This window comes from Neospora caninum, chromosome X, assembly GCF_000208865.1.
Source record: "Neospora caninum Liverpool complete genome, chromosome X".
Classification (NCBI taxonomy): domain Eukaryota; phylum Apicomplexa; class Conoidasida; order Eucoccidiorida; family Sarcocystidae; genus Neospora; species Neospora caninum.
Window position 1 is genome coordinate 5,441,945 of NC_018396.1, and position 22,766 is coordinate 5,464,710.

At 55.1% G+C, this 22,766-nt stretch overlaps 2 protein-coding genes across 2 annotated transcripts; both read left to right on the forward strand.

The window, feature by feature from the left end:
- Nucleotides 1-792: 792 nt before the first annotated feature.
- Nucleotides 793-16,549, forward strand: NCLIV_051170 (uncharacterized protein; the record flags this gene model as incomplete). The annotated part of the gene is made up of 8 exons (XM_003884671.1): nt 793-910; nt 1,457-3,954; nt 4,345-4,771; nt 4,837-4,929; nt 5,333-5,994; nt 6,351-13,731; nt 15,573-15,680; nt 16,404-16,549. 8 exons carry the CDS (start codon nt 793-795, stop codon nt 16,547-16,549), a joined length of 11,433 nt encoding a protein of 3,810 aa, XP_003884720.1.
- Nucleotides 16,550-18,507: 1,958 nt separating this feature from the next.
- NCLIV_051180 (hypothetical protein) lies at nt 18,508-22,399 on the forward strand (the record flags this gene model as incomplete). Its single annotated transcript, XM_003884672.1, has 5 exons — nt 18,508-18,922; nt 19,584-19,750; nt 20,297-20,388; nt 20,832-21,014; nt 21,679-22,399. The coding sequence occupies 5 exons, from the start codon at nt 18,508-18,510 to the stop codon at nt 22,397-22,399; spliced, it is 1,578 nt and encodes a 525-aa protein (XP_003884721.1).
- Nucleotides 22,400-22,766: the final 367 nt, after the last annotated feature.

Consider the following 22,766-nt stretch of genomic DNA (forward strand, 5'->3'; position numbering starts at 1 on the left):
GAAGGTCGTGGCCGACGGAGGACTCACCCACATCAGCAGCGACGGTGGCCGTTCTGGGCCCCGGGAAACAGAACCCGTTCCTGTCTCGTCTGCTTCGCGTGCCACGCTCGTCCCCGTCACCTTGTTTGAGGCAGAAATGTGCGAAAAAGCCACCTTGAAACCGGAAAACAGGCGTATAACCAACCTAGGAGTCAGCATCGAAGATGACCAGTTTGCTGGAGTACCGTCAGGGCATGTGCCAGACTGGCCGCTTGCGGCCGCACCGACATTAAACAACACTCGGCTTCTTCACAGTCCTCTTAGTTCTGCCTCTTGTTCATCGTTCGACTCCTCTGCCGAATCAGCGTCTCTCTCTCGTTCAGAGGAAGCCGCCGACTACATCCGGTCTTCTTCCCTGCCCCAAAGCGGAGGGCAAGCAACCGGTAGTCACTCAAAGATCGAATCGCCAGAACTGACGACACACACAGAGCCAGGTGGACACACAAAAGAGAACATGCCCATGATACAGGCCGTTCCCTCCCACCAAGGAACTGGGCAGAAAGCGCCACCTGAAGCCCCTGGGAACGCGACGTGCCTCCTTCGGAAAACGCGAGTGTCTACGGGCTTTGGAGACGAGCCTGCCGCGCCATTTGTGCCTTCGGAGACCGGCCGGGGTGATCAGCCTTCGGTTGGTAATCATTGTGCGCTCTCCGAAAGTCCAAAAGTTGGATGGGCAGGAAGCCAGAAAGGTAAGTCTCTGCTTCCGCGATGTCCTCTCTTCTCTGTGCCCTCGTTTGAGTCCTCGTTGGGACAATGCTGCAAGTTCAACAGGTTATGTGTTTCCTGGCCATTTCCCACTCCTGCGCCGTGGATGGAAAAGAAACATTGATCGACGGCGGACACCTGCTAGGAAGAAGTCTGGGACTCACCAGTAGGCATGTCTCCGTGGTTTCGAATTATGCAAAAAGAGGAGGTACTGAAAGCGGACGCGTCACGCGCGCAACCTCCACTGGGTGCCAACCAGTGCTGTGAGACTACGTTCTTCTTCAGCTGTGCACATCTATTTCAACGGGTTGCGTTCCGGAGAAAAAAAAATTTCAACCCCCGTGCATGAGAGTGGTGTGCAGCAATGCCCAGCTGTACGCTTGACAAACTCTCCATAGCAGGACACACATCATCGGCCGACGGTCGGTGCCAGGGCGCCCAACTCCCATTGTACCTGTCTGCCGCATCTGTCGGTGTATCTCGTCGATTGGGTTCTGCCGTCCCTCCGTATCCGGACTCAGACTCGATACTGTCCCGTGCCTTCTGCTCTGCCCGGCCGCGTGTGAAGAGGCCCTCTCGTAGCGGGGAGGCTCCGCCTATGCAGTCTACTGCCAGTCACTCGAGTGCCTCGTTGTCTTCCGCGCGTGTTCGCCAGTCGGTTTCTACCGGGTATGTGTATTTCCTCGTGCTCTGTGTCGCACTTGTGTTGCAGTACATGCCTGCGATGAGAACCGTTCAGTGTCCCGCGCCGCCGTGGGGCGCCCTGCCAAGGTGGTTGCCCCTCGCAGTGTTTCTGCTGCGGCGTCTTCGGAAGAGCAGAGTGACGCTCATCTCGAGAAGCAGACAGAGATCAGCGTTGCCTCAGACGTTCAATCCGAGGAACGGCGGTGCGCTCCAAACTTGGACGCAGGCCGTCTACAGTCGAACTTGTCAGCCAAACACGCATCGCCTGACGATGCAGCGATGCTAGCAGCTACTCCACAGCAAGCAATCAGCGAAGAGAAGCACGGCGCCAGCGACCGCGGTTGTCCATCTTGCCCTCTGCCTACGTCGCGGGGAGTGGGTGAGCAACCGACGCCAGCTACCAACCTGACCAGCGCCTCCGTTGGTCCAGGTGATGACGGAGGAGTTGGGGAAATTGCACGCCAGTGCACTGTCTATCCTGGCTTACAGCTGGCTTTGACGAGGTCTCTGTCTTTTGAAGATGTGTGCGACGAGGAGATAACAGGCTTCGCCTTCCAGGCATTCTCTTCCCCGTCTCTACATACATCATCTGACAAGATGGACAGTGGTCTTTGGAACCAGCTAGGATGCCCGTCCACGCCTTGTTCGTCGAACGGGAGCAAAACGGACGAAGGCCCCATCTCAGTAGGGGCCTCGGAGGTTCGTCCGTCGTTTTTGTTCGGAGCCTCTCAGGCGACAAAGTTCTTCAGTGCAGGGGCCCTGTCCCTCGAGGAGACAGACTGCGGTGTACTCCCCGACACAGGCACCCTGTCCTGGGAAGGCGACGAGGAAGCCGACGGCACGGATACCCACTTCCGAGCGGTCCGCACCGGAGTGTGTCGCCGCTTGTCTCGAGATGAAGCTAGGACAGCAGACTTTTGTCGTGACGGGGACATCTTTGGAGATGGAAACCACTTTGCGTTTCTGTCGCCTTCCGGTCATATCAGGAAACACACCTTCTCCCCCACCGCGGCTTCCGCTACGAGGCAGGCGGGCGCCTTCAGCTTGTCGCCATACCTCTTACACCCCGTGGCCCCAGTCCCGGTCCAAGAAGGAGCTTCCGGCTGGGAGAAAGGAACGTCTTTCTTCGGAGTTGTGTGTTCCTGTTTACCGTTTTGTGACTCTCACTGCGTCTCGCGATGGGCAGTCGTCGATCCTCTCTCCTGTCCCCCGTCTGTGCAGGCATCCCCTGCTCCTTGCGTGACACGCTGGAGTCGAGAAGCGCAGCCGCACGGGGGAGACCAGACTGTTGCCATGCCTGAGACGGTCCAAAAGTCCTGCTGTCCGCTGGAAAACCTAGGAGAAACCCCCGTGTTTGACGTTCTAGGACAGCGCAGCCCAAGTTGTCACCGTGATGAGCTGCAACTCTGTCAGCTTCGATGCCCCCGCCTTTCCTCCTCTTATCCTTCGTGCCCGTTAGAACACGGTGAGCCTTCCATAGTCGCTTCATCCACGCACGAACAGAAGACGCGCCTTGAACTTCCAAGCACCCCTGTCTGCATGGACAACGTGCACCTGTCTCGCTGTACGCTTCTCCCGCTGGCCGACTCCTCTACTCGCTTCCGTTCCTCCAAAACGCTCAACGACACTTCGTCGGGAACGCCGCCTTGTTCTGCGCCTGTGGGAGCTTCAAAGGCCTCCGGGCTTCTACCTGGGGATCGCTGCGGTGCGGCGAGCCCCTCCGGGGATTCAACCTGGGCTGGCAGCCAGAGTACCCCCAGTACCGAAGCGACGGGCATCTTCTCGACAGAGGGGCAAGAAAAAGGCAAACCGAGAGACACTGCCGCCTTGCTTCCACAGCCGGCGCGACCGTCGTTACACCCGAACGACGCAGGAGACCGTCCAGCGTTCGAACTCGGCGGAGGGGCCTGGATCCGGGATAGCGACGGGCATAAAGGACACGGGGGAACCGCGTGGCGGGAAGACGTTTTCCCGACGGCGGCTGATTTAACTTCCAGTGGAGCTGGAATGCTGCAATCCAGAGGAGGTACAGCTCCGCCTGGTGGCCGAAGCCACCCCGCGGCCTCGTACCGCGTAGAGGAAGGCGAAGAGCCACAGGTCTTAAGCGGGAATGCAACCGAAAGAGGTGCCCCAGCGCCTCATTGTTGGAAGGCGGGCAGCCCAACAGAGAGGCGGGTCAGCGCTGAATATACACGTGGCGAGAGCAGAAAATCGGACGAGCCCGAGTACCCGAAGGGCGACACACGAGAGATTGGCCTCAGCTGTTTGCATGCGTCCCCACGATGTCTAACAGAGTTTGCGCTACGGGCGGCCAAACAGGAAGGCATAGGCAATGAATACTGTCCCAGCTCGGTGGATGGAACGACGCCACAGGACGTGACGCGGATAAAAAAGAGGGCAGAGGGCGAGGCAGATCAAGGCGCGACGAAGAGCTTGGCTTTAAGAGGCTGTCAAGGAGAGCTACTTCTGGAGGCCCCGAGGCGAACCGCCACAGAGTCTGTCGCAGGGCTGTTCTGCGTTGACGGAGTAAGAACGAAGGATCCAGCGTTGCTTCTCAATGCTGGGAATCAGTGGTGGGTTCTTCGAATCTGAGACTTGCTTCCCAAACCTGTTTACCAAGAGAAGAAGAGAAGCGAAGTTGGCAGGAAGTTTTGGGGCTTCACACACAGTATCAGGGAACGACACCGGCGAAGAGATACTCCAAACCTAAAAGACGGATCATCCTCCCACAAAAAAAGAGTTGCACTGGCTCGTAGATGAAGACCAGCAAAGACACAGATTGGGAGCTGCCGCTCGAGGGTGTCCGTGAGCGTCTAGTTCCCCTCCAGTGTGTTCATCTCGCATGCCTGCCGGTCTACCCAATGGATTCACGGCTCGTCTTCGTCCCCGTTGGTTATCCTGTCTGCTTTCTCTTAGGCACTGGAGTCTCCTTCTCTTCAGCCGTTGCCTTCCACGTGCCTGACCCAAAGCACCCTGCCCGCAGCTGCAAGCAGTGCTCAGGCAGACGGCTCTCCCTTCGTCCCTCTACCCTTCTTGGTCTACCGCGTAAACGCGCCTCTCCGGCGAGACGAAACTCCAGTCGCCTCGGACTGTACAGGAGCCTCCGGCGTCAAGGCAGACGTTTCCGGGCATTCAACGTGGCGTCGCGAGACGCCATGGCACTCGGCGTCTCCGCCGAGTTTCCATTCCGCACCGTCTCTTTTCGGCTCCCTGAGTGTTTCGTGCCAAGCGGTGTCTCCGACTGCATCAACGAGGCGTTGGCGATGTCTTGGTGGCCTCGAACCGGAAGCTTGCAGTGTTCCAGCAGCGTATGCTCTAGCTCTTGAAGGCATTCCCCTCCCTGGTACGTGAGCTGCTGTTGGCCATTCTACGAGAGCGTATTGCATCTCGGGACATTGTTGGTTGTAGTGTGCATTGTTTTAGGACGCACCAAACTCGGTGCACTTGACAAGAGCCTCAAGGGACTGACCAGGGATTTAGAGAACCATGTGCTTCCGGCAGGTGCGGCAGACGTGAAAAGCTGGAAGGGCAGTGTGCAGGATATACTTTGATCGTTTTCGCGAAAACAAACCACCTGAGGTTGTCTTGCATGGACTCCTATGCCTGCGGCCATTATTGCCGTTTTCCGCGAGAGTCGCTCGCGCATCCCAAGGGACGCAAGACCCCACGGGAGGTCTCCGATGGGGTCGTGTTAGCTGTGTTGTCTCCCAGGACCTGAAAGGCCGGGCTATGAATAGAACAAACGGCGGTAATCTCCCAGTGCAGAATGGAAGCTTTTCTAGGACACATGCAGTATCTCCACACTGACTCAATGACTGAAAAGGGCCACCGGTGGTTCGTGTTTACGCGAAGTCCCGATCTCGCCATAACGTTTCAGTCTCGGTGCTGACATCCCTGTTTCTAGGTCTTCACGCGGCTTCGCGACGGTCTTGTGACGAAGGCTCGGAAGCTTCTGTCCACCGTCATCTGACAAGCACCGACAGTAGTATCGGAGCGGCAGCACAGCCGCTGTCACGAGGGAAGCAGCCGCCTTCGTCTTTCCTGCACTCTGAGCTGACGGCAAAGCCGGCCACAGCGCCTCGGCCTGGGATCGCGTCGACAGCCGTCTCGGAAAAAGCCGGGCGCTGTTCCGTAAGTTCGGACGCACAAGCGACGGGCCAAGGAGGCCTTGGATTCCTATCCAGCAGCGAGGCGGATCTCCAATCTCCTTGTCCTCCGGAAGACTTGACCGGATTTCAGCCACTCGCAGCGTTGGCCAGCTCCTGCCATGATGCTGCACCAGAAGCAACAGAAAAACAGACGGGGGATCGATTTGGTGGCAAAATGCTGGCAGAATCTTCCGGCCATCCGGGAGGTGCTACCAAGGCGTCTTCTGCGCGTCCCGACGGTTTGACTCCTCTGTCAGGTTCCATGCCTTCCACCAGTGCATGCCCTCCAGGCTACAGTACGCTTCAGGCATGCCTGTTCAAGTCTTCGGAAAACACCGGGGACTCCCGGACTCCGTTGCCTGATGTTCCCCTGGGCACTGGCCCCTCCACAGGCTCAAACGCCACGGTGGAAGCTTCAGTACGTCTGTCAGCTGAATACGATTCATCACACTCGTCTGTCCCAATTGAAATGTTTGCAACTCACCCTCTATAATCTTCTTTTCTACTGCTCTGTCTCCCTGCAATTCAGCGCGGACCGTATCCTGAGCTGTGTAGGGTCGGCCGCCACGAGACTGTTTCTTGCGTAGCTGGTGTGTTTCCAGTTCCTCTAGTCAGAGCCGACTGTGCATCGAACCGAGAGAAGAGACCTTGAAGTGAAGCAGATTGGTAGCACTAAGGCACCGGCTCACTTGTCGAGGACGACGCGTTTTGGGGTCTGGTTCTAGCGGTGGTAACCCGGCAAAAGAAGCGTTTTCACACTTTGCTTCTTCTCAGGACCTACGCGCGGCTGCCTTCTCGCTCGACACGGCTGCCCTTGGATCAGCGCATCAGCCTGACCCAAGCGTGGCTCCGGCGCCGGACGTACGTGGCGGAGCTCTTCGTTTCGATGCTCTTTCGGATCAGGAACAGCCGGCGCCGACCCACAAGTACAGTCTTGGTTGCGACCCAGACGCTGCCGATTCTACAGCCTTCACACCCCCCTGCTTGTCTTCGGAAATACGTGCCTCACGCAGCCAACCTCCGGGTGTTCTTCCAAGCCCCGCCATGTCGGAGGTCCCGGCGCCTGCACAGGCCGAGTCGGAGTCCTGTGTGAACAGTCCGGCGGCTGGGCGCCAACCGCTGTCAGCAGGCACACAACCTCTCAACCAGGCACAGGGCCAGGCGACGTACCATGCACCCACGAAGAGCTCCTTCATCTACGGTACTGGGGCAGGACGCCACGTGGTTCCCCTCAACAGTGCGATGGAGTTGCGAGGTTCGCCGGCACGGGTGCAAGCAGGAGTTCCCAATCCGCAACTCCTCCCTCCCATCCTGGCGTCAGGAGCGTTTTCTGGCATGGTCGGCGAGAGCCGGTTCCAACCGTTTGCCTCAGTGCCGCAGACACTTCCATGTCTTGCTGCGCCCCTTGCGTCGACGCCGCCGTTTTCTCCTTTGGGGGCGTCAGCAATTCTGCCTTTTGTCGACAGCGGCCAGGCGCCTTCCACCTTTGTTGCTCGGGGTGACCGCGGCCCGGTATTTCCTCTGATTCGGCCCGCAGGCATCGGAAACGGCTGCCTGGAGGTCGTTGGACCTCCGCGCCGCATTCCGGGGACTCGAGACGAGCACCCGCCCCTGTGGGAGCTTACCAGCGTCTCAGGGGGTGCGCCGCCGTTTGGTGGAGCCGCCATGAGGTCCGCAGCTTTTCGTCCCGTTTTCCCTCCTGGGCCCCACATGTCCCTCAGCGTTCGCCGCAACGCAGCCGAGACGCTGGAACCTGAGCCCTCCGGGTCGCCTCAAAGCGCATCTGGTCTGTGTTCTGCCCCCCTCCTCATGTCGCGCCCGTGTCCAGACTTATCTCCCAATGTCTGTGCCCCGCCTGCTTCTTTCGGGCAATCGGCGCCCTCTTCTGTGCCACTCGCATCGAATTCCTGCCGAATGTCCCCTCCCCGAGTCTACCACGTGGTCATGTGTACGCGCCGATACTGGCGAGTCGAATGGGTCAGCCCGGATACCGGCCGTCGCGTGTACAAGCACTTTGGAGAGAACAAGTACGGTGGCGGAGAGCAAGCGCGCGAGGTAGCAATGAAGTTTTGGGACGAAGTCCGCAGACGATCCGTAGATGGCGTTCAGCGTGGTGAGTGGGCCGGGCTGCAGGAGGTGACGCGGAGGGTCCGAGAGGAAGGGGTGGATCGAATTCTCCACGAGGTCGCCAGTGGAGGTGGGGGTGGCGACTTGGATGTTTCGTTGCAAGAGCCGGCCCCCAAACAAGGTGGCCCGCAGCCTTCTGCAGCTGCTCGAGAGGGTCTGGCGTCCCACGAACCTAGACAAAATGAGGGTGAATGCTTCGCAGGACATCCTTCGTCGGACGCACAGGCTGAGACTGTCTGTGGGACATGGGACGCTCCCCTTTGTGAAGGAGGTAATGTTCGGTTGAGAGAGCTTTCAAAACCTTCGCGTGAGCTACGTGATGACCAGAGCGCACTCAAGACTTCTCGCAACTTCCAAACGGGTCATCTGCCCCCGGGATTCTTGGGATCCCCGGGGGTGTCGCAGGATGACTGCGTGGAAATTGATACTGGGCAGACGCCGGTCAAAGCCCAGCCGTCTCCCAAGCGCTTGTCGATGTTTCCTGCGTACAACAGTTCTCAGATGAGAAGCTCAACTGGCTTGGTTTTGCAAGACGCCATCCAGGGGTGTTGTGGAGTTTCAGGCAGTCAGCAGCCATCCTCGACGAAGCAATCCGATTCGACCCCCGAAGCGGTTTCAGGCTGCAATGACCGCTGGGGTGCTGTGTTGCCGCAGAAACCGGCCGCTCCCCCGGAAACGCCATCCTTGCTGCGCGACTGTCAAGGCGGTAGCCGCTTCTTCCCAGCATCTCGTCCAAGGCACCTTCAGAGCTCAACAGAAGCCGTGGCCGCCCCCGACGCACAGAAGCGCATTTCTGGCGTGGTACCAGCAGATACTATTGAGCCACACTCGGACGTGAACATCTTGCAGACGCGTCTGGGGACTTCCCAATTGCATGCGGCGAACGGCAACGTGGTGGTGAGCCCGACGATGCAATCGGAGAGCGTTCAAGCGGCTGGCGAGCGGGGAAGAGGAACCGACGGAGGGAGTAGCTGCTGTTCGGGGCCTGTAGACACGGGCCCTCGAGGCTGTTTTCCAGGCGACGAGCCTCCGGGGCGGGTCGCGCTTCATCTCTTGCCAAAGCAAGAAGATACACTCAGCTTGCAGGGGTACTCTGGCTGCTCGAATGCGAGAGTTTCCCCAACCTTGAAAACGGAGCAAGGCCAATCGACTATCGCTGCGGCCTGTGAACGAAGCGAGGAACAAACCAGACGAGAGCAGCGAAGCTCCTGTGGAGCCATCCATCCAGAAGACGTGGCGGGAAGCGTCACTCTTTCAGAACGGAAAGCAGAGTGGAACGCAACAGAAGCCGAGGATCCAGAGCGTGCACCAGCCCCGGGCACGTTTTGGGCTCTTGGAGATGACCCAACGGTTTTAGAAAAGCCTCCCGTGCTGCAACTCACCGACGAGCCCGCTGGTGCCTGTGTGGACGGCCCGCAGGTGGTAACGTCTGCCGCGACTGCGGCTGAAACCCTCGTGCCCGACAAGCCGAAAACGGTCGGCGCCTTTACCCGTGACACGGCAGCTCTTCACAGGGCGCTTCTTGGTAACACGTGCGAATGCGAAAAGACGAACTGCGACGGAGGCCCTAACACCCAGGAAGCAGCCGTCACCGGCACGTTTCCATTGTGCGCAAGGGCGGTACCGGCAGCCGAGAGCGCTGGTCGCTCTGAAGGGTTGGCGGGCCGGCACGAGCCGAAAAGCGTAACAGCAAAAGGAGACTCTCTCTGGGTCCCCAAAAGAGAGCTGCGTGCCGCTGCCGGGGCTGAAGGGAATCTGTGGACTGCTGCAGACTCAACACCGGTCGAGCTCTCAGAAAGGCCTGGGGCTTATGAGCGGAACACCTTTTCCTGGACACCGGCGGGAGAAGTGGCTGACAGTCCCCCGGAAGCCAGCAGTGAGAATGCGAACCCAAGTGGAGACGGGAGCACAGCTCCTAGAGGACAGACTACCGTTCCGGCGTGCCTCTTAGACTTGAACCGTACCAGGGAGACAGGCGCTTTCGGAGGTGCGAAACGCATGTCAGAAAAGCCTTATGGGCACGTTCAAAGCGGAGCAGAGGGCTGCCAGTTTGCCTACGTCGCGCACAGCGAGCCGAGAGAAGACTCACAGGAAAGACGGCAACAAGAAGGGATGCCCGATTGCGTCGACGCGAAGTCGACCAATCAGACTCCCCCGCGTAGCCTCGGCCCCGCTCAACTTCCGAGGGATGGGCCAAGCGACGGTTTGCGTGAGGCGACGGGTCGCCTCTCTCCCCCTAAACAGGACCAACGAGACGACTCACTATGTAAGGCGACCTCCGCGAAGGAAGAAGACGAGACAGCTGCACCGATAAGTGGCCTGTCGTCGGCAGCTTTCCACGCCTGTATGCCAGGAGAGCCCGCATGCGGGGAAGAGGAAGACCGGGCGGAGTCTTTCTTGTCGACGGTCCCGGCGGCATTTCGTCGCGGCGAACCGGTAGCCGCTCCTGGCTTGGCCCGCACCGCACAAGAGTGGGCGCCTCCAGACGCCGCACACGGCCCTCCACTGATACCTCAGGCGAATGCCGATGTCATGCTGCACGCACAGCGCCATTCATCTGGAGCCGCAGGCCGAGTTCTCCAGCTGGAAGCCGTGCTGAACTGCGAAAACGAAGCCCCGGGACGGCTGCATCCGATTGGTCAGGACGGGGGGGGAATCTCTTTATTTTGGAACGATATTAGGCTGGGAGGCGGAACTCCCTCTGTTTTTTCGCTGAGAAAGGCTGAAAGCGATAGTTCAGGAACCGTGCATGGGACATCTACGGGTGAAGGCGACAGCCGGCCTCAGGAAGGATCCACGTGCGGAGGACGTGACGCTCAGCCTTTCGGAGAACCTGGGTGTGGTGCATCCGGCCGGTCATCTGGATTCGAGGTCGCCGAGATTTCGGCGGAGGGGAAAAAAGATGGTGGCCGGAACGTAGTTGGCGAAGGCGACAGCAGGTCGCAGGACTTCAGATCCAGGAAACAGCGCGCGAGTACGCAGTCTTCTGAGAACTACCCGTCTGAGCATAAGGCTTCCCCACCTGTGTCGGATATCTGCCCATCCATCAGCGGCGCCACGCCGTTGGTCCCCTCTGCTGAAGACAGAGACTTCGGAGCCTCAGCTCCAGCGTCTCCCCTCTCGTCGTTTCTTTCGTCGACGGCTGCCAACTCTCGGGCGACGTCGCCGGGGTCCTCCCGCCACCCGCAGTCCACGAATTCCTGTGTGGATCAGTTTCATTCAAAGCTGCTTCCACCTTCTCTGTCCGAGTACTCCCGCGACCTTCCACGCACTCTGCACGACCCCGCTTTCTCTCAGGCACTGCTGCAGCTGGCCATGAACAGCAGTATAAAAGGCGAGCAACGCTCGGAGAGTTTGCCTGTCGATTCCACTCCGCGGGCTGCCTCGCCCCTGTCACGTCCACTTGAACCTCTCCAGGCGAAATGTCAACAGAGTGCCCCTGAGGCGTTGAACTCTCCGTCGACTGTCTCAGCACAGCCAAGCGGCCCAACAACAGTCAGTAACAGCGGATCCACGGTCAGGTTGACCAATGCCACGAGAGGGTTTGCACCCGGCTGCGTAGGCGTGGCGTCTTCGCCCGTTGTGCAGAGCACCGAACCTGCCGTTTCAGATAGTCAGGGTGGCGGTGGCCATGCGCTTTGCTTGCGGTCTCAAGAGACCGTCCATTCGAGAAGACAATTTGCCGGCACAGTTGCTCCGGCAGCGAAACCGCTAGGCCAGTCCTTCGTAGAAACGGATGAAATGGGTTCCTCGACGAATCTACACCTAGGTTCCCCAAATGCATCGATCAAGAACAAGGTAGTGAAGGAGCCTGAGCAGGAGGCGGGGAACCCGCCTGCACGGATCGAATCCAGCGTGTGTTCGGATCGAAGAGCTGGCCTGCCGTCTATCAACGCAGCTCCGGCCGTCGTCAGCCACGTGGGCTTCAGCCCTCAAACTCCAGGAGAGTTGCCCCTCTCTCGCGGCGGCCCTTCTTCCCTTGGCGGGACTGAGGGCGGGTCAGAGTCGATTTGCTCAGTTCCTCTCAAGAAAGTACCAAACGGTCCCCGATTAGATTCCTCGCCTACAGCGCTCGTCACTCCATCTACTGCGTCTGTGCCTCCGCTGTCTGTCTCACGTTCTGCAACTGATAATGCTGCTGGACTTCTCGGAGGGCAGGAAGCTCCCTCCTTGTCTCTATCATTGGAGACGTGTGGGGCCTTTTCGAGGTCGTCGACGTGGACACACAACTTTGCGGGAACCCCTGCGGCTTCTCCTCGGACATCAGTGCTGATTCACAAACGGGGCGCCCACGCGGCTAGAAGGCCGGCCTGGAGAGCAGACGAAGACAACTCTTCTCCGAAGTATGTACTGCGGGGAGAAGATACTTTGCTGTCATCTCAACATATTGGAGTACACTCACAGGCCAGCTCGTGGCCCTCATCCCTGTCGGGTGTTCCCTCGCCGAGAGGTTTGCAGCTGGCTCAGCAACAGGGCCAACCTCAGGAAATCGCCAGCGGAATCGCTTCACCCAATGAGGCAATGCCACGGCCGGCTCCACCTGTATCTCTCTCTCACGCTGCCCCTGAACTGATGTATTCTTCCGAAGGGATTCACACACAGAACGCCTCTCTTGATGCTCTTGGAGTGCCTTATAGGCAGTATTCGCTGCTCTATCTGGGCGACAGGGAACTCGAGAAAGGTGAACATCCGCCGCTAGCCAGCAGCACCCTGTGCGGGGCTGTCAAGAAGGGGCACGTGCCTCTGGCGCCACTTTCTTCCGTACATTTCTCGGCTTCGGCCGGACTGCGGCCCAACGGTGCGTTTTCATGTGGCCCCAAAGCGCCTTTTGCCAGTTCATCTTCAGGTGGTGCTCGAGGTAGCCACGGCAGCGGGACAAGCAGTACCCGGCACAGCACGCGAACACCTGGACGAATCTACTCCCTTCTCGTGAGAGGCGTCCGGTGCTGGAGAGCTGAGTGGCATGAGAAGACCAGCGGCCAGAGGAGGACGAGACAATACGCAGCGCCCAAGCACGGCGAAGAACGCGCACGGGCAATGTGCCTTTGGGCCCTCTGCGAGGCGAACTGTGTGCCTGTTCATTTGATCAAGGAGGCGCAAGAGCGCTTTGGCTACGACCCGCGCAACAGGGCTGGAGCTGACCCTGGAGGAGCCTGCCGGCAAATGGTCCTGTGCGGTGAGGCAAGACTGCCGGCGATACAGGGGGGTGACAGCGATGTACAAAAGAAGCGGAAGCGCGGAGCTCCTGCAAGTCCCGTAACACAGGCGAAAGCAAGTCAGGAGTCTTCTGTGAGTGTTGGAAGTGGCCTGGAACGGTACAGAAGGGACGGTCCCGGAAGTCAACAGCGAACCCGCTCATGGGCAGAAGTGTATGAGAGAGAAATTAGGGAGCATCCGGCAAGGGAACCTGAGACAGACGGAAGTTTGACGAGCGCAATTGGAAACGCACTCGGACTCGAACTGGGCACTCGGCACCGAGCAGGCGCTCTGTTGGGAGAAGCTGAAAAAAAGTATTTACCCGGGCACTGCCAAGGCAAAAATGAGGGATCGTTCCCCACGCGTCTGCCTGGTGAAGCTGCCACGGAGATTGGCCAGGTCCACTCGTTTACTGCAGGACCTCCAGAGCAGCTAACAGTGAATGGGTTTCGCGCAGACAGGTTGCCGAGTCCGTACGGCTTCGCAGAAGGTGCATTTACCCGCATTCCAGCTCCGGAGCGTGGACAGAGTTTTGACAGTGCACTGAATATCAAAAACGCGGCAGCAGAACAACGGGAGCCAGAAACACGGCACAGTTTATCTCCAGAATTAGAAATCCCCAAGCCATCTCCCTTCTCCGAGTGTAGTGGATTGAATGAACAACCGAGGCGGCCATCCCCAGTTACTGACGCTAAGCCGGAAATATCGGACGGGCAACCTACAGACAGAAAGCATCAGGTGGTAAAGGGGACTGCAGACAACACGGGGACCGACGTGGCTGGGCTTCGGGACAGCAGCTGTGGAAGCGGTTTCTACGTTGGGTGCTCGGGCAGTAAGGATATGTTTCTCCCCACGGAGGAGGCAAACGATTACAAGGGGATAGAACTTGATGCATTACCGACGACAGACCGGCCTGCCTGGGGCTCTCAAGCGGTTTCTAGCAGACAAGGATTGCGTTCAGGGGGTTGCACTACGATGGACAGCAACACATGCTCCAGCCTAGGAGACGCGTTGTTCCCAGGGGCCGAGACGCCTTCGCGCCTCGGCTGTCGTCGCTCATATGAATGCGCTTCGACCATTTCAGCTGCCTCACTCGGAAACGGATCGGATCCAGATATGTCATCGGGGACGTTACGCATGCAGCCAATCGATTGCTTCACGGATGGCGGCTCGGTTGACGACCAAGCTATCAAGCGGCCACGGCAATCTGTGGACTGTGGCGGAGGTGCTCTCACACACCTGCTGGGGCCTCCCTCGCAGGGCCATACAGGTACAAAAGACTCTAGATAACTTGGGTATTGTTTGGGAACAGCTGCTCAGTTTACTGAAGTGGTGGGTACGATGCAGTGACTGTTGTGTGTTCTGTTCCGATCGAATCGAGAAATCACCGCGAGGTACATGACGAAGTACCACAGTATAAACCAGGTACGCGCCCATGATTCCTTTCTGGCATAAGCGGGCAACTCCGCTGATTTGTCCCAACCACCTAATGGGGGCAGCCCGTAGGATCTTGACACACGTGAGGACAACTTCTCTTTCTCGATGATGAGTATGTCCACGTGTGCCTTCAGGATCATATGGGGTCTCCGCGGGTGTAGGCTCTTCGAAAGAAGACACCAACTGTTTACCATCAGCCGATCGTGTATGCGCATTTGTTAGCTCTTCAAAACGGCAGGATATTGGTGATTTCCGTGACCTGAAATGGACCGAGCGGCGGCTACAGGCATCTCGGGAGCTTTCAGGCCGAGGTCAGGAACATCAAGAATTGCTATCTAGGCGGGTCTTCCAAGATGCATCCGTTCGACCGTGTACAGTTTCGCGACTGCTACAAAGAGGATGTGAAGCCTTGCCTCCTCGGTGCGTCACAGCCAGTCCAGTGGAGCACCCGGAGCGACAGTCCCGGCACCTGCACGACATGTCTTCCGAAAACCTCCAAGGGCAGGGTCGTGCCGATTCGAGGTTAGAGGAGCTTGTCGACTCGTCCATTTGGCACCGGCAGCCTAGTTAGTAATAGCGCCAGGCCACGATGTGGATTTTCTTGGGGTGGTTGCAGGGAAGACGACGCTTCAGGACATTGGCTCCCGATTTAGTATCAAGACAGTAAATGAAAAGATGGATGGAGAACAAGAAGAACGAATCCTCGCCGAATATACGGAGTTAATAAGGACGGCCGTGAACCCCGCTTGCTGAGTATGCTGTGTTCTGAGCTCAGCGAGTACTCATTAAGCTCTGAAAAGACAGACTAACGGTCGTAGGGTAATTGAGCGCTTGAACTCACGGTACGCGTTTTGCTGAGCAATACGCTGATTTTCTCGGAACAGCAGTAAACGTCTGGATCCTCTATCTGACCCGTTCAAGGGAAGATATCGAAAACCGTACTCCACACACCGCTTGCGTGTGGTAGATGTTCTGATCCCAGACCTATTCCAAGTGAATGGGTCCCTTGGGGTGCCGGTATCTTTTGAGGTGTGCTGGCAGTAGGAAAATATTTTGCCTCCCTTTGCTATCTTATGCTCTGTGGATTAATATTATTGACTTCCTTCGCCTCTCATTCGCCAATCATGTACGCAAGCCCTTCAGTAGAGTGACAGACAGAGCAAAGCTTCGCGATGCTCCTTTGTTCAGCCTTTTTGTCGGTCATGCCCTTGTTATTGTCCAGCATGTGTTTCCCAGCTGCGCTGCTCCCTCAAGATCTGCTTGAGCAGTCCGGTTCGGTCAGCCGAGTCGGAAAGAGCTCGTTTCATGTGGAATCGTACGTGAACGACATAACCGGTATTGGCTGTAAGGCCAAGTAGCCGACGTTACGTTGCCGCATAGTGTGTTCTCTGTTTGTGCCTGCCTCATTGAGGGCTTTTTGCTGTTTTTCATCCGGTGTTTCTCTCTGTTCGACTCGAGCTTAGTTCACGCCGCAAGAGAAACACTGGAGCTCATTGGTGTTGTCTTTATTCGCGGCAGCGCTTAATGCGCAACTCGTCCCTGTGCCAGCATAAACTCTGTCGCGTTCTACATAACACTGTCGTGCCTTAAATCACGATCGGCAGACTACGGGGTGAGTGGCTTTCTCTCTCCCGGACGTTTTGTCTTGATCGCACACCCTGAGTTGAGGAACTTTGTGTATGCCGCTCGGCGTTTGGTCGCAGCAAATTACAGCGCCTACTACCTGTTCTGTATATATATCGCGGTTCCCAAATGTCTTTTTCCGGAGAAGGGCACCCAGTGAGTGCCTCCATCTCTACGTTCTCCGCACATCCGATTCTCGTGTGTATGTCGATAATTTTAAGGAAAACTCTGTTTTGGTCTTGTTACCGAGTCCGTCGGTTGCGGTTGCATCCGCGGAAGACCTGAATACGGCCACAAGATACGCCGCTGACGATGTCGGTTTCAGGCCATATAATTACTGCGGGACTGTAGGAGATTTTCGGTTTTTTCCTTATCCGTTAACGCTACACTCGAATTCAATCGAGTCTTTGGGTTCGACGTTTCCCCTGTGTGTGTGGTAAGCAGCCGTCACGTACGAGGCGGATGCGACACCAGACATGAGGTCCATGCTATCAAGTCAAACAGAGCTGCTCATGTTCTACCGAAGAGTGCTTGGGGCCGTCTGCGCCAACGTCCCACTCCCTAATCTTTTTAAGTCTGGGTTTTTATAACATTCTTTTATATCTTTTCGATGGTTGTTGCGGGACGACTGGCCGGATCCTTGATTGCGCAAGGCCGAACTATTCCAATATGTTCCCGTCCACCGCCAGTGGCATTGTGACGTACGGCACTCTCTTTTCTCCTACTGTTATTGCGAGATTGTGTTGCGTTCGAAAAGGTGCCTCCGCGCCACGAATCGGTTTTCCTTTTCCCAGAGAACCCAAAACACAAAGCAGACTTAAAGCATGGAGACATTTCATCAACCGTGTGCCAGAATAACTGTCAATGCAAATCTCTGAAAACGAAGTATGTCGCATGTTTGACGAGACCTGTCGCAACCTGACAGGAGGAACTCGGTAGATACGGACCCTGGTAGAACGAATACACGGATCCACTAGCATTTTTCTGCCTATCCATAATTGAAGTGATGAGGACTCGTGCCCCCCTAGCCCCTGCCCTCCATGCTGTCGCATCGCGTGCTGACCGTCAAACGCAGAGCATCGGTAAACAACACATAGCATTTGGTAGAGAGTTTACCCGTGAAGGGTTTTCTCCTGTGGTCTCTTGTGATCGCTAAAAAGCCGTCCAGTCTTTGAACTGCCCGGCTCATATAATTTAGATGAGACTTCGCTGTCTCAAATCCCCCTATCTCAAATCCAACTCGAGACCGTCCTCTGAGCCGGCTACAGCAAAGCAATTGTTGCTCACGACAGGCGCTACCAGGTGGCTTTAACCAGACTTATGTCACGACGACGAAGAGATACCAAATTTTAAACAAAATTTTACTGCACTAGATCGCCGTCACGTGGCCTGTCGTTCGCCGCCCACCTCTACATGCTGCGTTATATCCACTATACACCGCATTCTCCATCTCTGTTAGATTCTGAGGCACGCACCCTTTTTGACACCAGTGTTTAGGAGCGAACGTCCGCCACAGAGAAAGACGCCGATCATGGGGTGACATCATGAACGCGTTTTGTTGCGTGTTGATGTCTCTCGAGGAGAAATAATGCCATAAATAAAGACATAATTCGTATATTTGCTTAAAGGGGAAACATTCAGGTGATGTGAAGGCTGCAGAGATATAATGTGGTCCAAAGGACCGACCGAGTAAATAAGAACCATGAAAGACGAATTCCCATGAGTACTTTCATATAAGCTATCTCTATGCTTTTGCGGCCACTCGAGCCACCCACGCAGCCAACACGTTTTGGCTGTGAAAACGCTTAACAACACCCTAATCGGTTGGTATCGGCTGTCACCGGCCAACAGGCAACCTACAATCCATATTCTCGCCGCTGTGATTATGAGATTTGCACTGACGAAAACAACGCGTGGCATAGGATGGAAACATGAAGAAAACGCGTCCTAATCACCTATCTGAAAAAGCATCGGTTGAAACACGAAGACGCAGCAGCTTTTGTGGCTCACCAGTATGCACACGCAAACAACCTCAGGATCGCTTTTCCCGTCATCGCCGTCCTTATGTCTTCAAGACAAGTCACTGACACATAACACCTCCTCCATCAACAACTGCATTCCACGCGGAAAATATTGTCGACCATCGCAGCGTCAAACTATTGTTCGTACAACCCCGGCGTGTCGAATTCCTTTCTACAAAAACGTAGGCAGCGTGGTTATTACTTCAGTTCGTTGTGTCTTCCCCACGAACGTGACTCGGAGACAGCCGTTTTGCTATGCGTCGTAGGAGTAAAATCTGCGCCCTTGCCTGGTCGAAACGAAGAAGCGTCTGTCCCAGCAAAACACCCCGCTCGGAAAATCCACGCTTGTCTGGTACGGGGGTGCCGGACGATGTTGTTCGCAAGCAGAACCTGGCGAGAGGAGTAGGCCTATCACCCCCTCTCACTATCCCAAAAGTCTGCGTCTGCCACATCCGGCTCAGTCTGTTTTTTCTGTTCCACTCTCCCCCTTGGCTGTTCCGCCAGCCGTTTTCATTCAAGTGAGAAACATGCAGCTTGCCCAGCTTTGTTTTCCCTGTGTTATTGCATCGTTTTGGTCGAGCCTCGGCGCTCTTGCACCTCTTGAAAACACCTTAACTGTTCTGCCGTGCGTTGGAGAAAAGAGCCACCAAGACACAAAAGAGGTTCAAAACGAAGCGCCGGGCTGCAGTGTTTCTACCGACAACAGGACGCCTGTACTTCCTCCTGTTTCTGCGGAAGAAACAAACGAAAGACATGGCACAGACAGTCGCAGTCCACCCTCTTCTAGTGTAGATACCACGTTTACTACACTCTCTAGCGAAAGAATAGAGGTAGACGGAAGGGGCGACCAAAAAGCCACCACAGGAAATGGCGTTTCGGCGGAGGGACCCCCACACGCGGCACGACTCGATCTTGCGGAAGAGCAACCCCAGCAAGAGGGGCGTAGATACGCGGAAGACGTCACAGACGGTCAGTGAGCATCTCTTCTCATCCAAATTCACATACGAATATGTATGCGTTTATGATCAGATCAACATGGATACCGGTGTAAATATATATGTATACGTAGCTTTATCTCGGTATATTCAAACTTTAATACAATGCACATATATACCCATACAAACTGAGCATTAATGTCTGCAGAGGCTGTGCCATATACTCCCCCCCTCAGACACCGGTCTGTACAAATGCTACCGAACTCTTTTTTCTTCGTTTTACCTCCCGTCTCTCAATCCGTCTAATGTCTTTTCTTCGTTCCTTCTCCCTGGTTTGTCGTGTTCCTTCTTCTCTCTCCACACATACAGCGCTGCCTGTTTCCGTCTTCGTTTTTCCTCGTTCTTCTCTCCCTAATACTCATCTCTTTTTCCACTTTTCCCTTGGTTGTCCTGCAGTGTTCCATCGGTAAATGGAAGCCGCGAGGCTCTCGGCCTAGTGCAATGGTATTCGAGTATCACATGTGTGCAGCGGCGCATATTTATTTTGCTCACTTTCATTTTCCCACACCCCTGTGAAGACGACAGGTGCTCCTCGTCGTCCTGCAGAGAAGAATTGCGAGAAAGTTTTATGTCCGTGTATTCTGCTTTGGTTACGTCGATCGTATCAGATTGCCTATCCTATCACAACTACTACCGGTCCGAAGAGCTCGATCACCCACTTCAGCCTCTGGAGTTCAGTCAAGAGCTGCTGGATATGGTGATGAAAATCGCGCAGGCACGCGCAGATGGGAATTGCGATGTATGGGGACACTCCGATCGTTCTTTACGCCCAGGGGTGAGTGGCACAAGTAAGACGACGTGGGTTGGGGAAAAGGTGCTGAGATAGTTCGGTGACGTCTGAACATATTACGAAGACGGATAGAGAAAGATTTGTGTCTGAAATGGACGCTGTTCGGCCGTGGCATCCTTCAAAATTGCTGTCCCCATACTTCAAGACCTTCTACACAACGATTGGTACCATTTTCATGTAAGTGCGCGATCGCAATTGTGCAGTCCCGACGAGAGAGAGAGAGAAAACACTTGATTGATCCTCGGTGTCAACGGTGTCCCTGTTTCAGAACTGCTGTGGGGCTACAGGCTGTCGTTCGTGTGTACCTCAGGTACCCACTTATGAATATGACAGATCAGTGGCGAGTATTGACCGCATGTAATTTTGATTCTTCCGCTGGTGGACGATTCTTCCCTCGTGTTTGATTCGCCTCATGAAATAGTGTCCTTTTTACCTTTCGAGGAAAACATCAGGAATCGGTGATCACGATTCAGGCTGGTGTGCTTGCTTTCCTTCCCCAACAATCTTGCCCTTACGCACATATGCGTCCAGGCTGCAGAGAATCTCTACGGCACTTTCGAGGATCCTCCGCGGTGTGAAAGAGGCGTCTTTCTGTGGTTCGAGGAATATCGTGAATTTCAAGGGTACGTTTCTCTGCGACGAAACCGTTTGTCGCCTGAGCACTTTCATGATATATCCTTGAATGCAAGCAAAAACACAACAACAAGACTCGGTGTGTGTTGTGCCTGCAAACATTCGGTAGCAGCCTGAGATCGGCAAAACCGGCGCCACAAGATGAAGGCAACCCGTCTACTGATTCAGGATTCCGGATGTGCTTGCATATCCCGAGTGGACAGGGGAATGAATGGATTCTTGTTTCTATATATAGTTGAGCAGAAGTACATATATATATATATATCTTTGTCTCTTTTCTGGTTCATGTGTTACAACTACGGATGTATATATATGTATATATACACATATAAATAAATAAATAAATATATATATATATATACCTGTTTGCGAATGAAATACGGGATGCACGCCACTCGTTTTTATCAAGTTGCCCCTGGCTGTTTTGCCACAGAACGTACCCTGGGACAAACTGGACGGATTGGTTTCACCTGGTGGTTGGACACTTCACCCAGATGATGTGGCACACAGCGAGGTATATGGCATGTGCGCGTACTCGAGGCTGTACAAATGACAATAACCAATTGTTCTGTCTGTACAAGCCTTCGGGGAATATCGCCAAGCAAGCGCCTTTCAGGTTCGTCGCTCAGAAAAAATGCGTTTTCTAGAACAATTCTGTTTTGCTACGTCGAGAAAAAGCTCTAAAGACGTAGTTTCGTTTTCCTTCTCTGAAACTGTCGAAACACTCATACCCAGGCGTGCACCTTTTAACAGGTACACATCTGTAAACACCAATGTGGATAAACGTGGATGCGTTTAGCTGTCTTCAGCTGTCCCGTGGGGCGGTGCTGTACGCATCCCTAAAGAACGTGGTTATCGCCCGTTGTCACAAGCCCTCACCCGGTTACAAAACAGGTGCCAATGCGACAAAAAATCCAATCTAAGTATTCAAAACAGACGAACATCTGGAAGAAGACACTTGATAGTCTGCAACTCAATGCTGGAGTGATGCATGTACCTCATAACTGGAATCGTTTTAATATCCTATGTACTGTAGTGCCACCGTTTTTTGTGAACCCACTTCCAATAGACAATGCCTTCCTCCTCCAGTTATGTCCGTGGTGGTGCGGTGTATACGTATGTATCCGGTTTTGTCGATGTCGATAATTGTTTCTCCGTCAGAGAGCGCTGGAGGTGGCTCCACTTACCTGAGAGACGCCCCAGCTACTGTCACTCGTTAATCAGCGTTTTGAAAGACAGGCACCACGTGCTTCCTTTTGTCATGGCTTTCCCATTCGCAGCAGAGACACATGGAGATCGATCCTTCGCCGGGAGAGAAAGTACGAGCAATACAATGTGCTCGAAGGAGGTCTGCCGCTCGGCCGTGCTCTGCCTCCCTCACAAAACTCCGGAGCAGATTCCGAACAGGGACTGGAAGCACTCGCAGAAGGAATCAAACGCGGATCATCTACATCGACTAAGACAGAGGAGAAACAGATACTCTTCTCTCGCAGAATCGAAACGCGAGATTCACAGTCCATTGCTTTGATGGAGAAGACGAACCCTCCCTCAGAGACGGGAGGAAGTTTCGGAGAAAGACTAAAAACACACTTTGCAGAAAGGCACAGCGCAGATGCTTTAAGAACAAAACTGGTAAATAAACAACGGGACACCAACCCTCTAGAACAGGACGAACACCGAGAAGCAGAGGAAGAACTACCTCGAGGAACGCAGGATACTACCAAGGATGAACAGAGCGAAAATACCACAGAAAGCAACGAGCAGGAGGAAAACCAAGGAACCGAAGGAAATGATGGGTTTATCTCTTTAGAAGCTCCACCTATTTACGACTGGGTATTAGGCTGGGGTCTGGAGAAGCCCTCCAACGAGTATTTGGTAAAAGTCAAGCAACAGCTGCAGGGCACAGTTCACCGGGAAAGCTGGCTTCCCGCCGTCTGCTATACTCCACAGGCAATTAGCTTTGCCGTCTGCCAGAGAGACGGAAGCATAAACATCCACTAAAATAGAATATAGTGCTAGAATACAGTGCTGTATCACCCCGTGTATAGACGTAAATACACAAGCGGGTTTTGCTATATATACGTATAGGGGGGGGGGGGGGGGAGGAGGAGGGGACAAATCAAGGTACACGGATGGGAAAAAGTAGTATGCAGGTACGTAAGTGTCAACGTATACACGCGTATGCACTTGCCATTCTCTGACCTCTCTTGTGCATTTCTGTCACGTACTCATTCTTGTCCCAACCAGGTACGAAACAGGCACTGGCTCGATTGTCTCTCGTCCTCCTTTAAATGCCTGCCGTGCCTGGCACTGACGAAACGCACCATCCGTTATTAGGCAGAACCGACCACCTGTAGTGTTTCTCTCG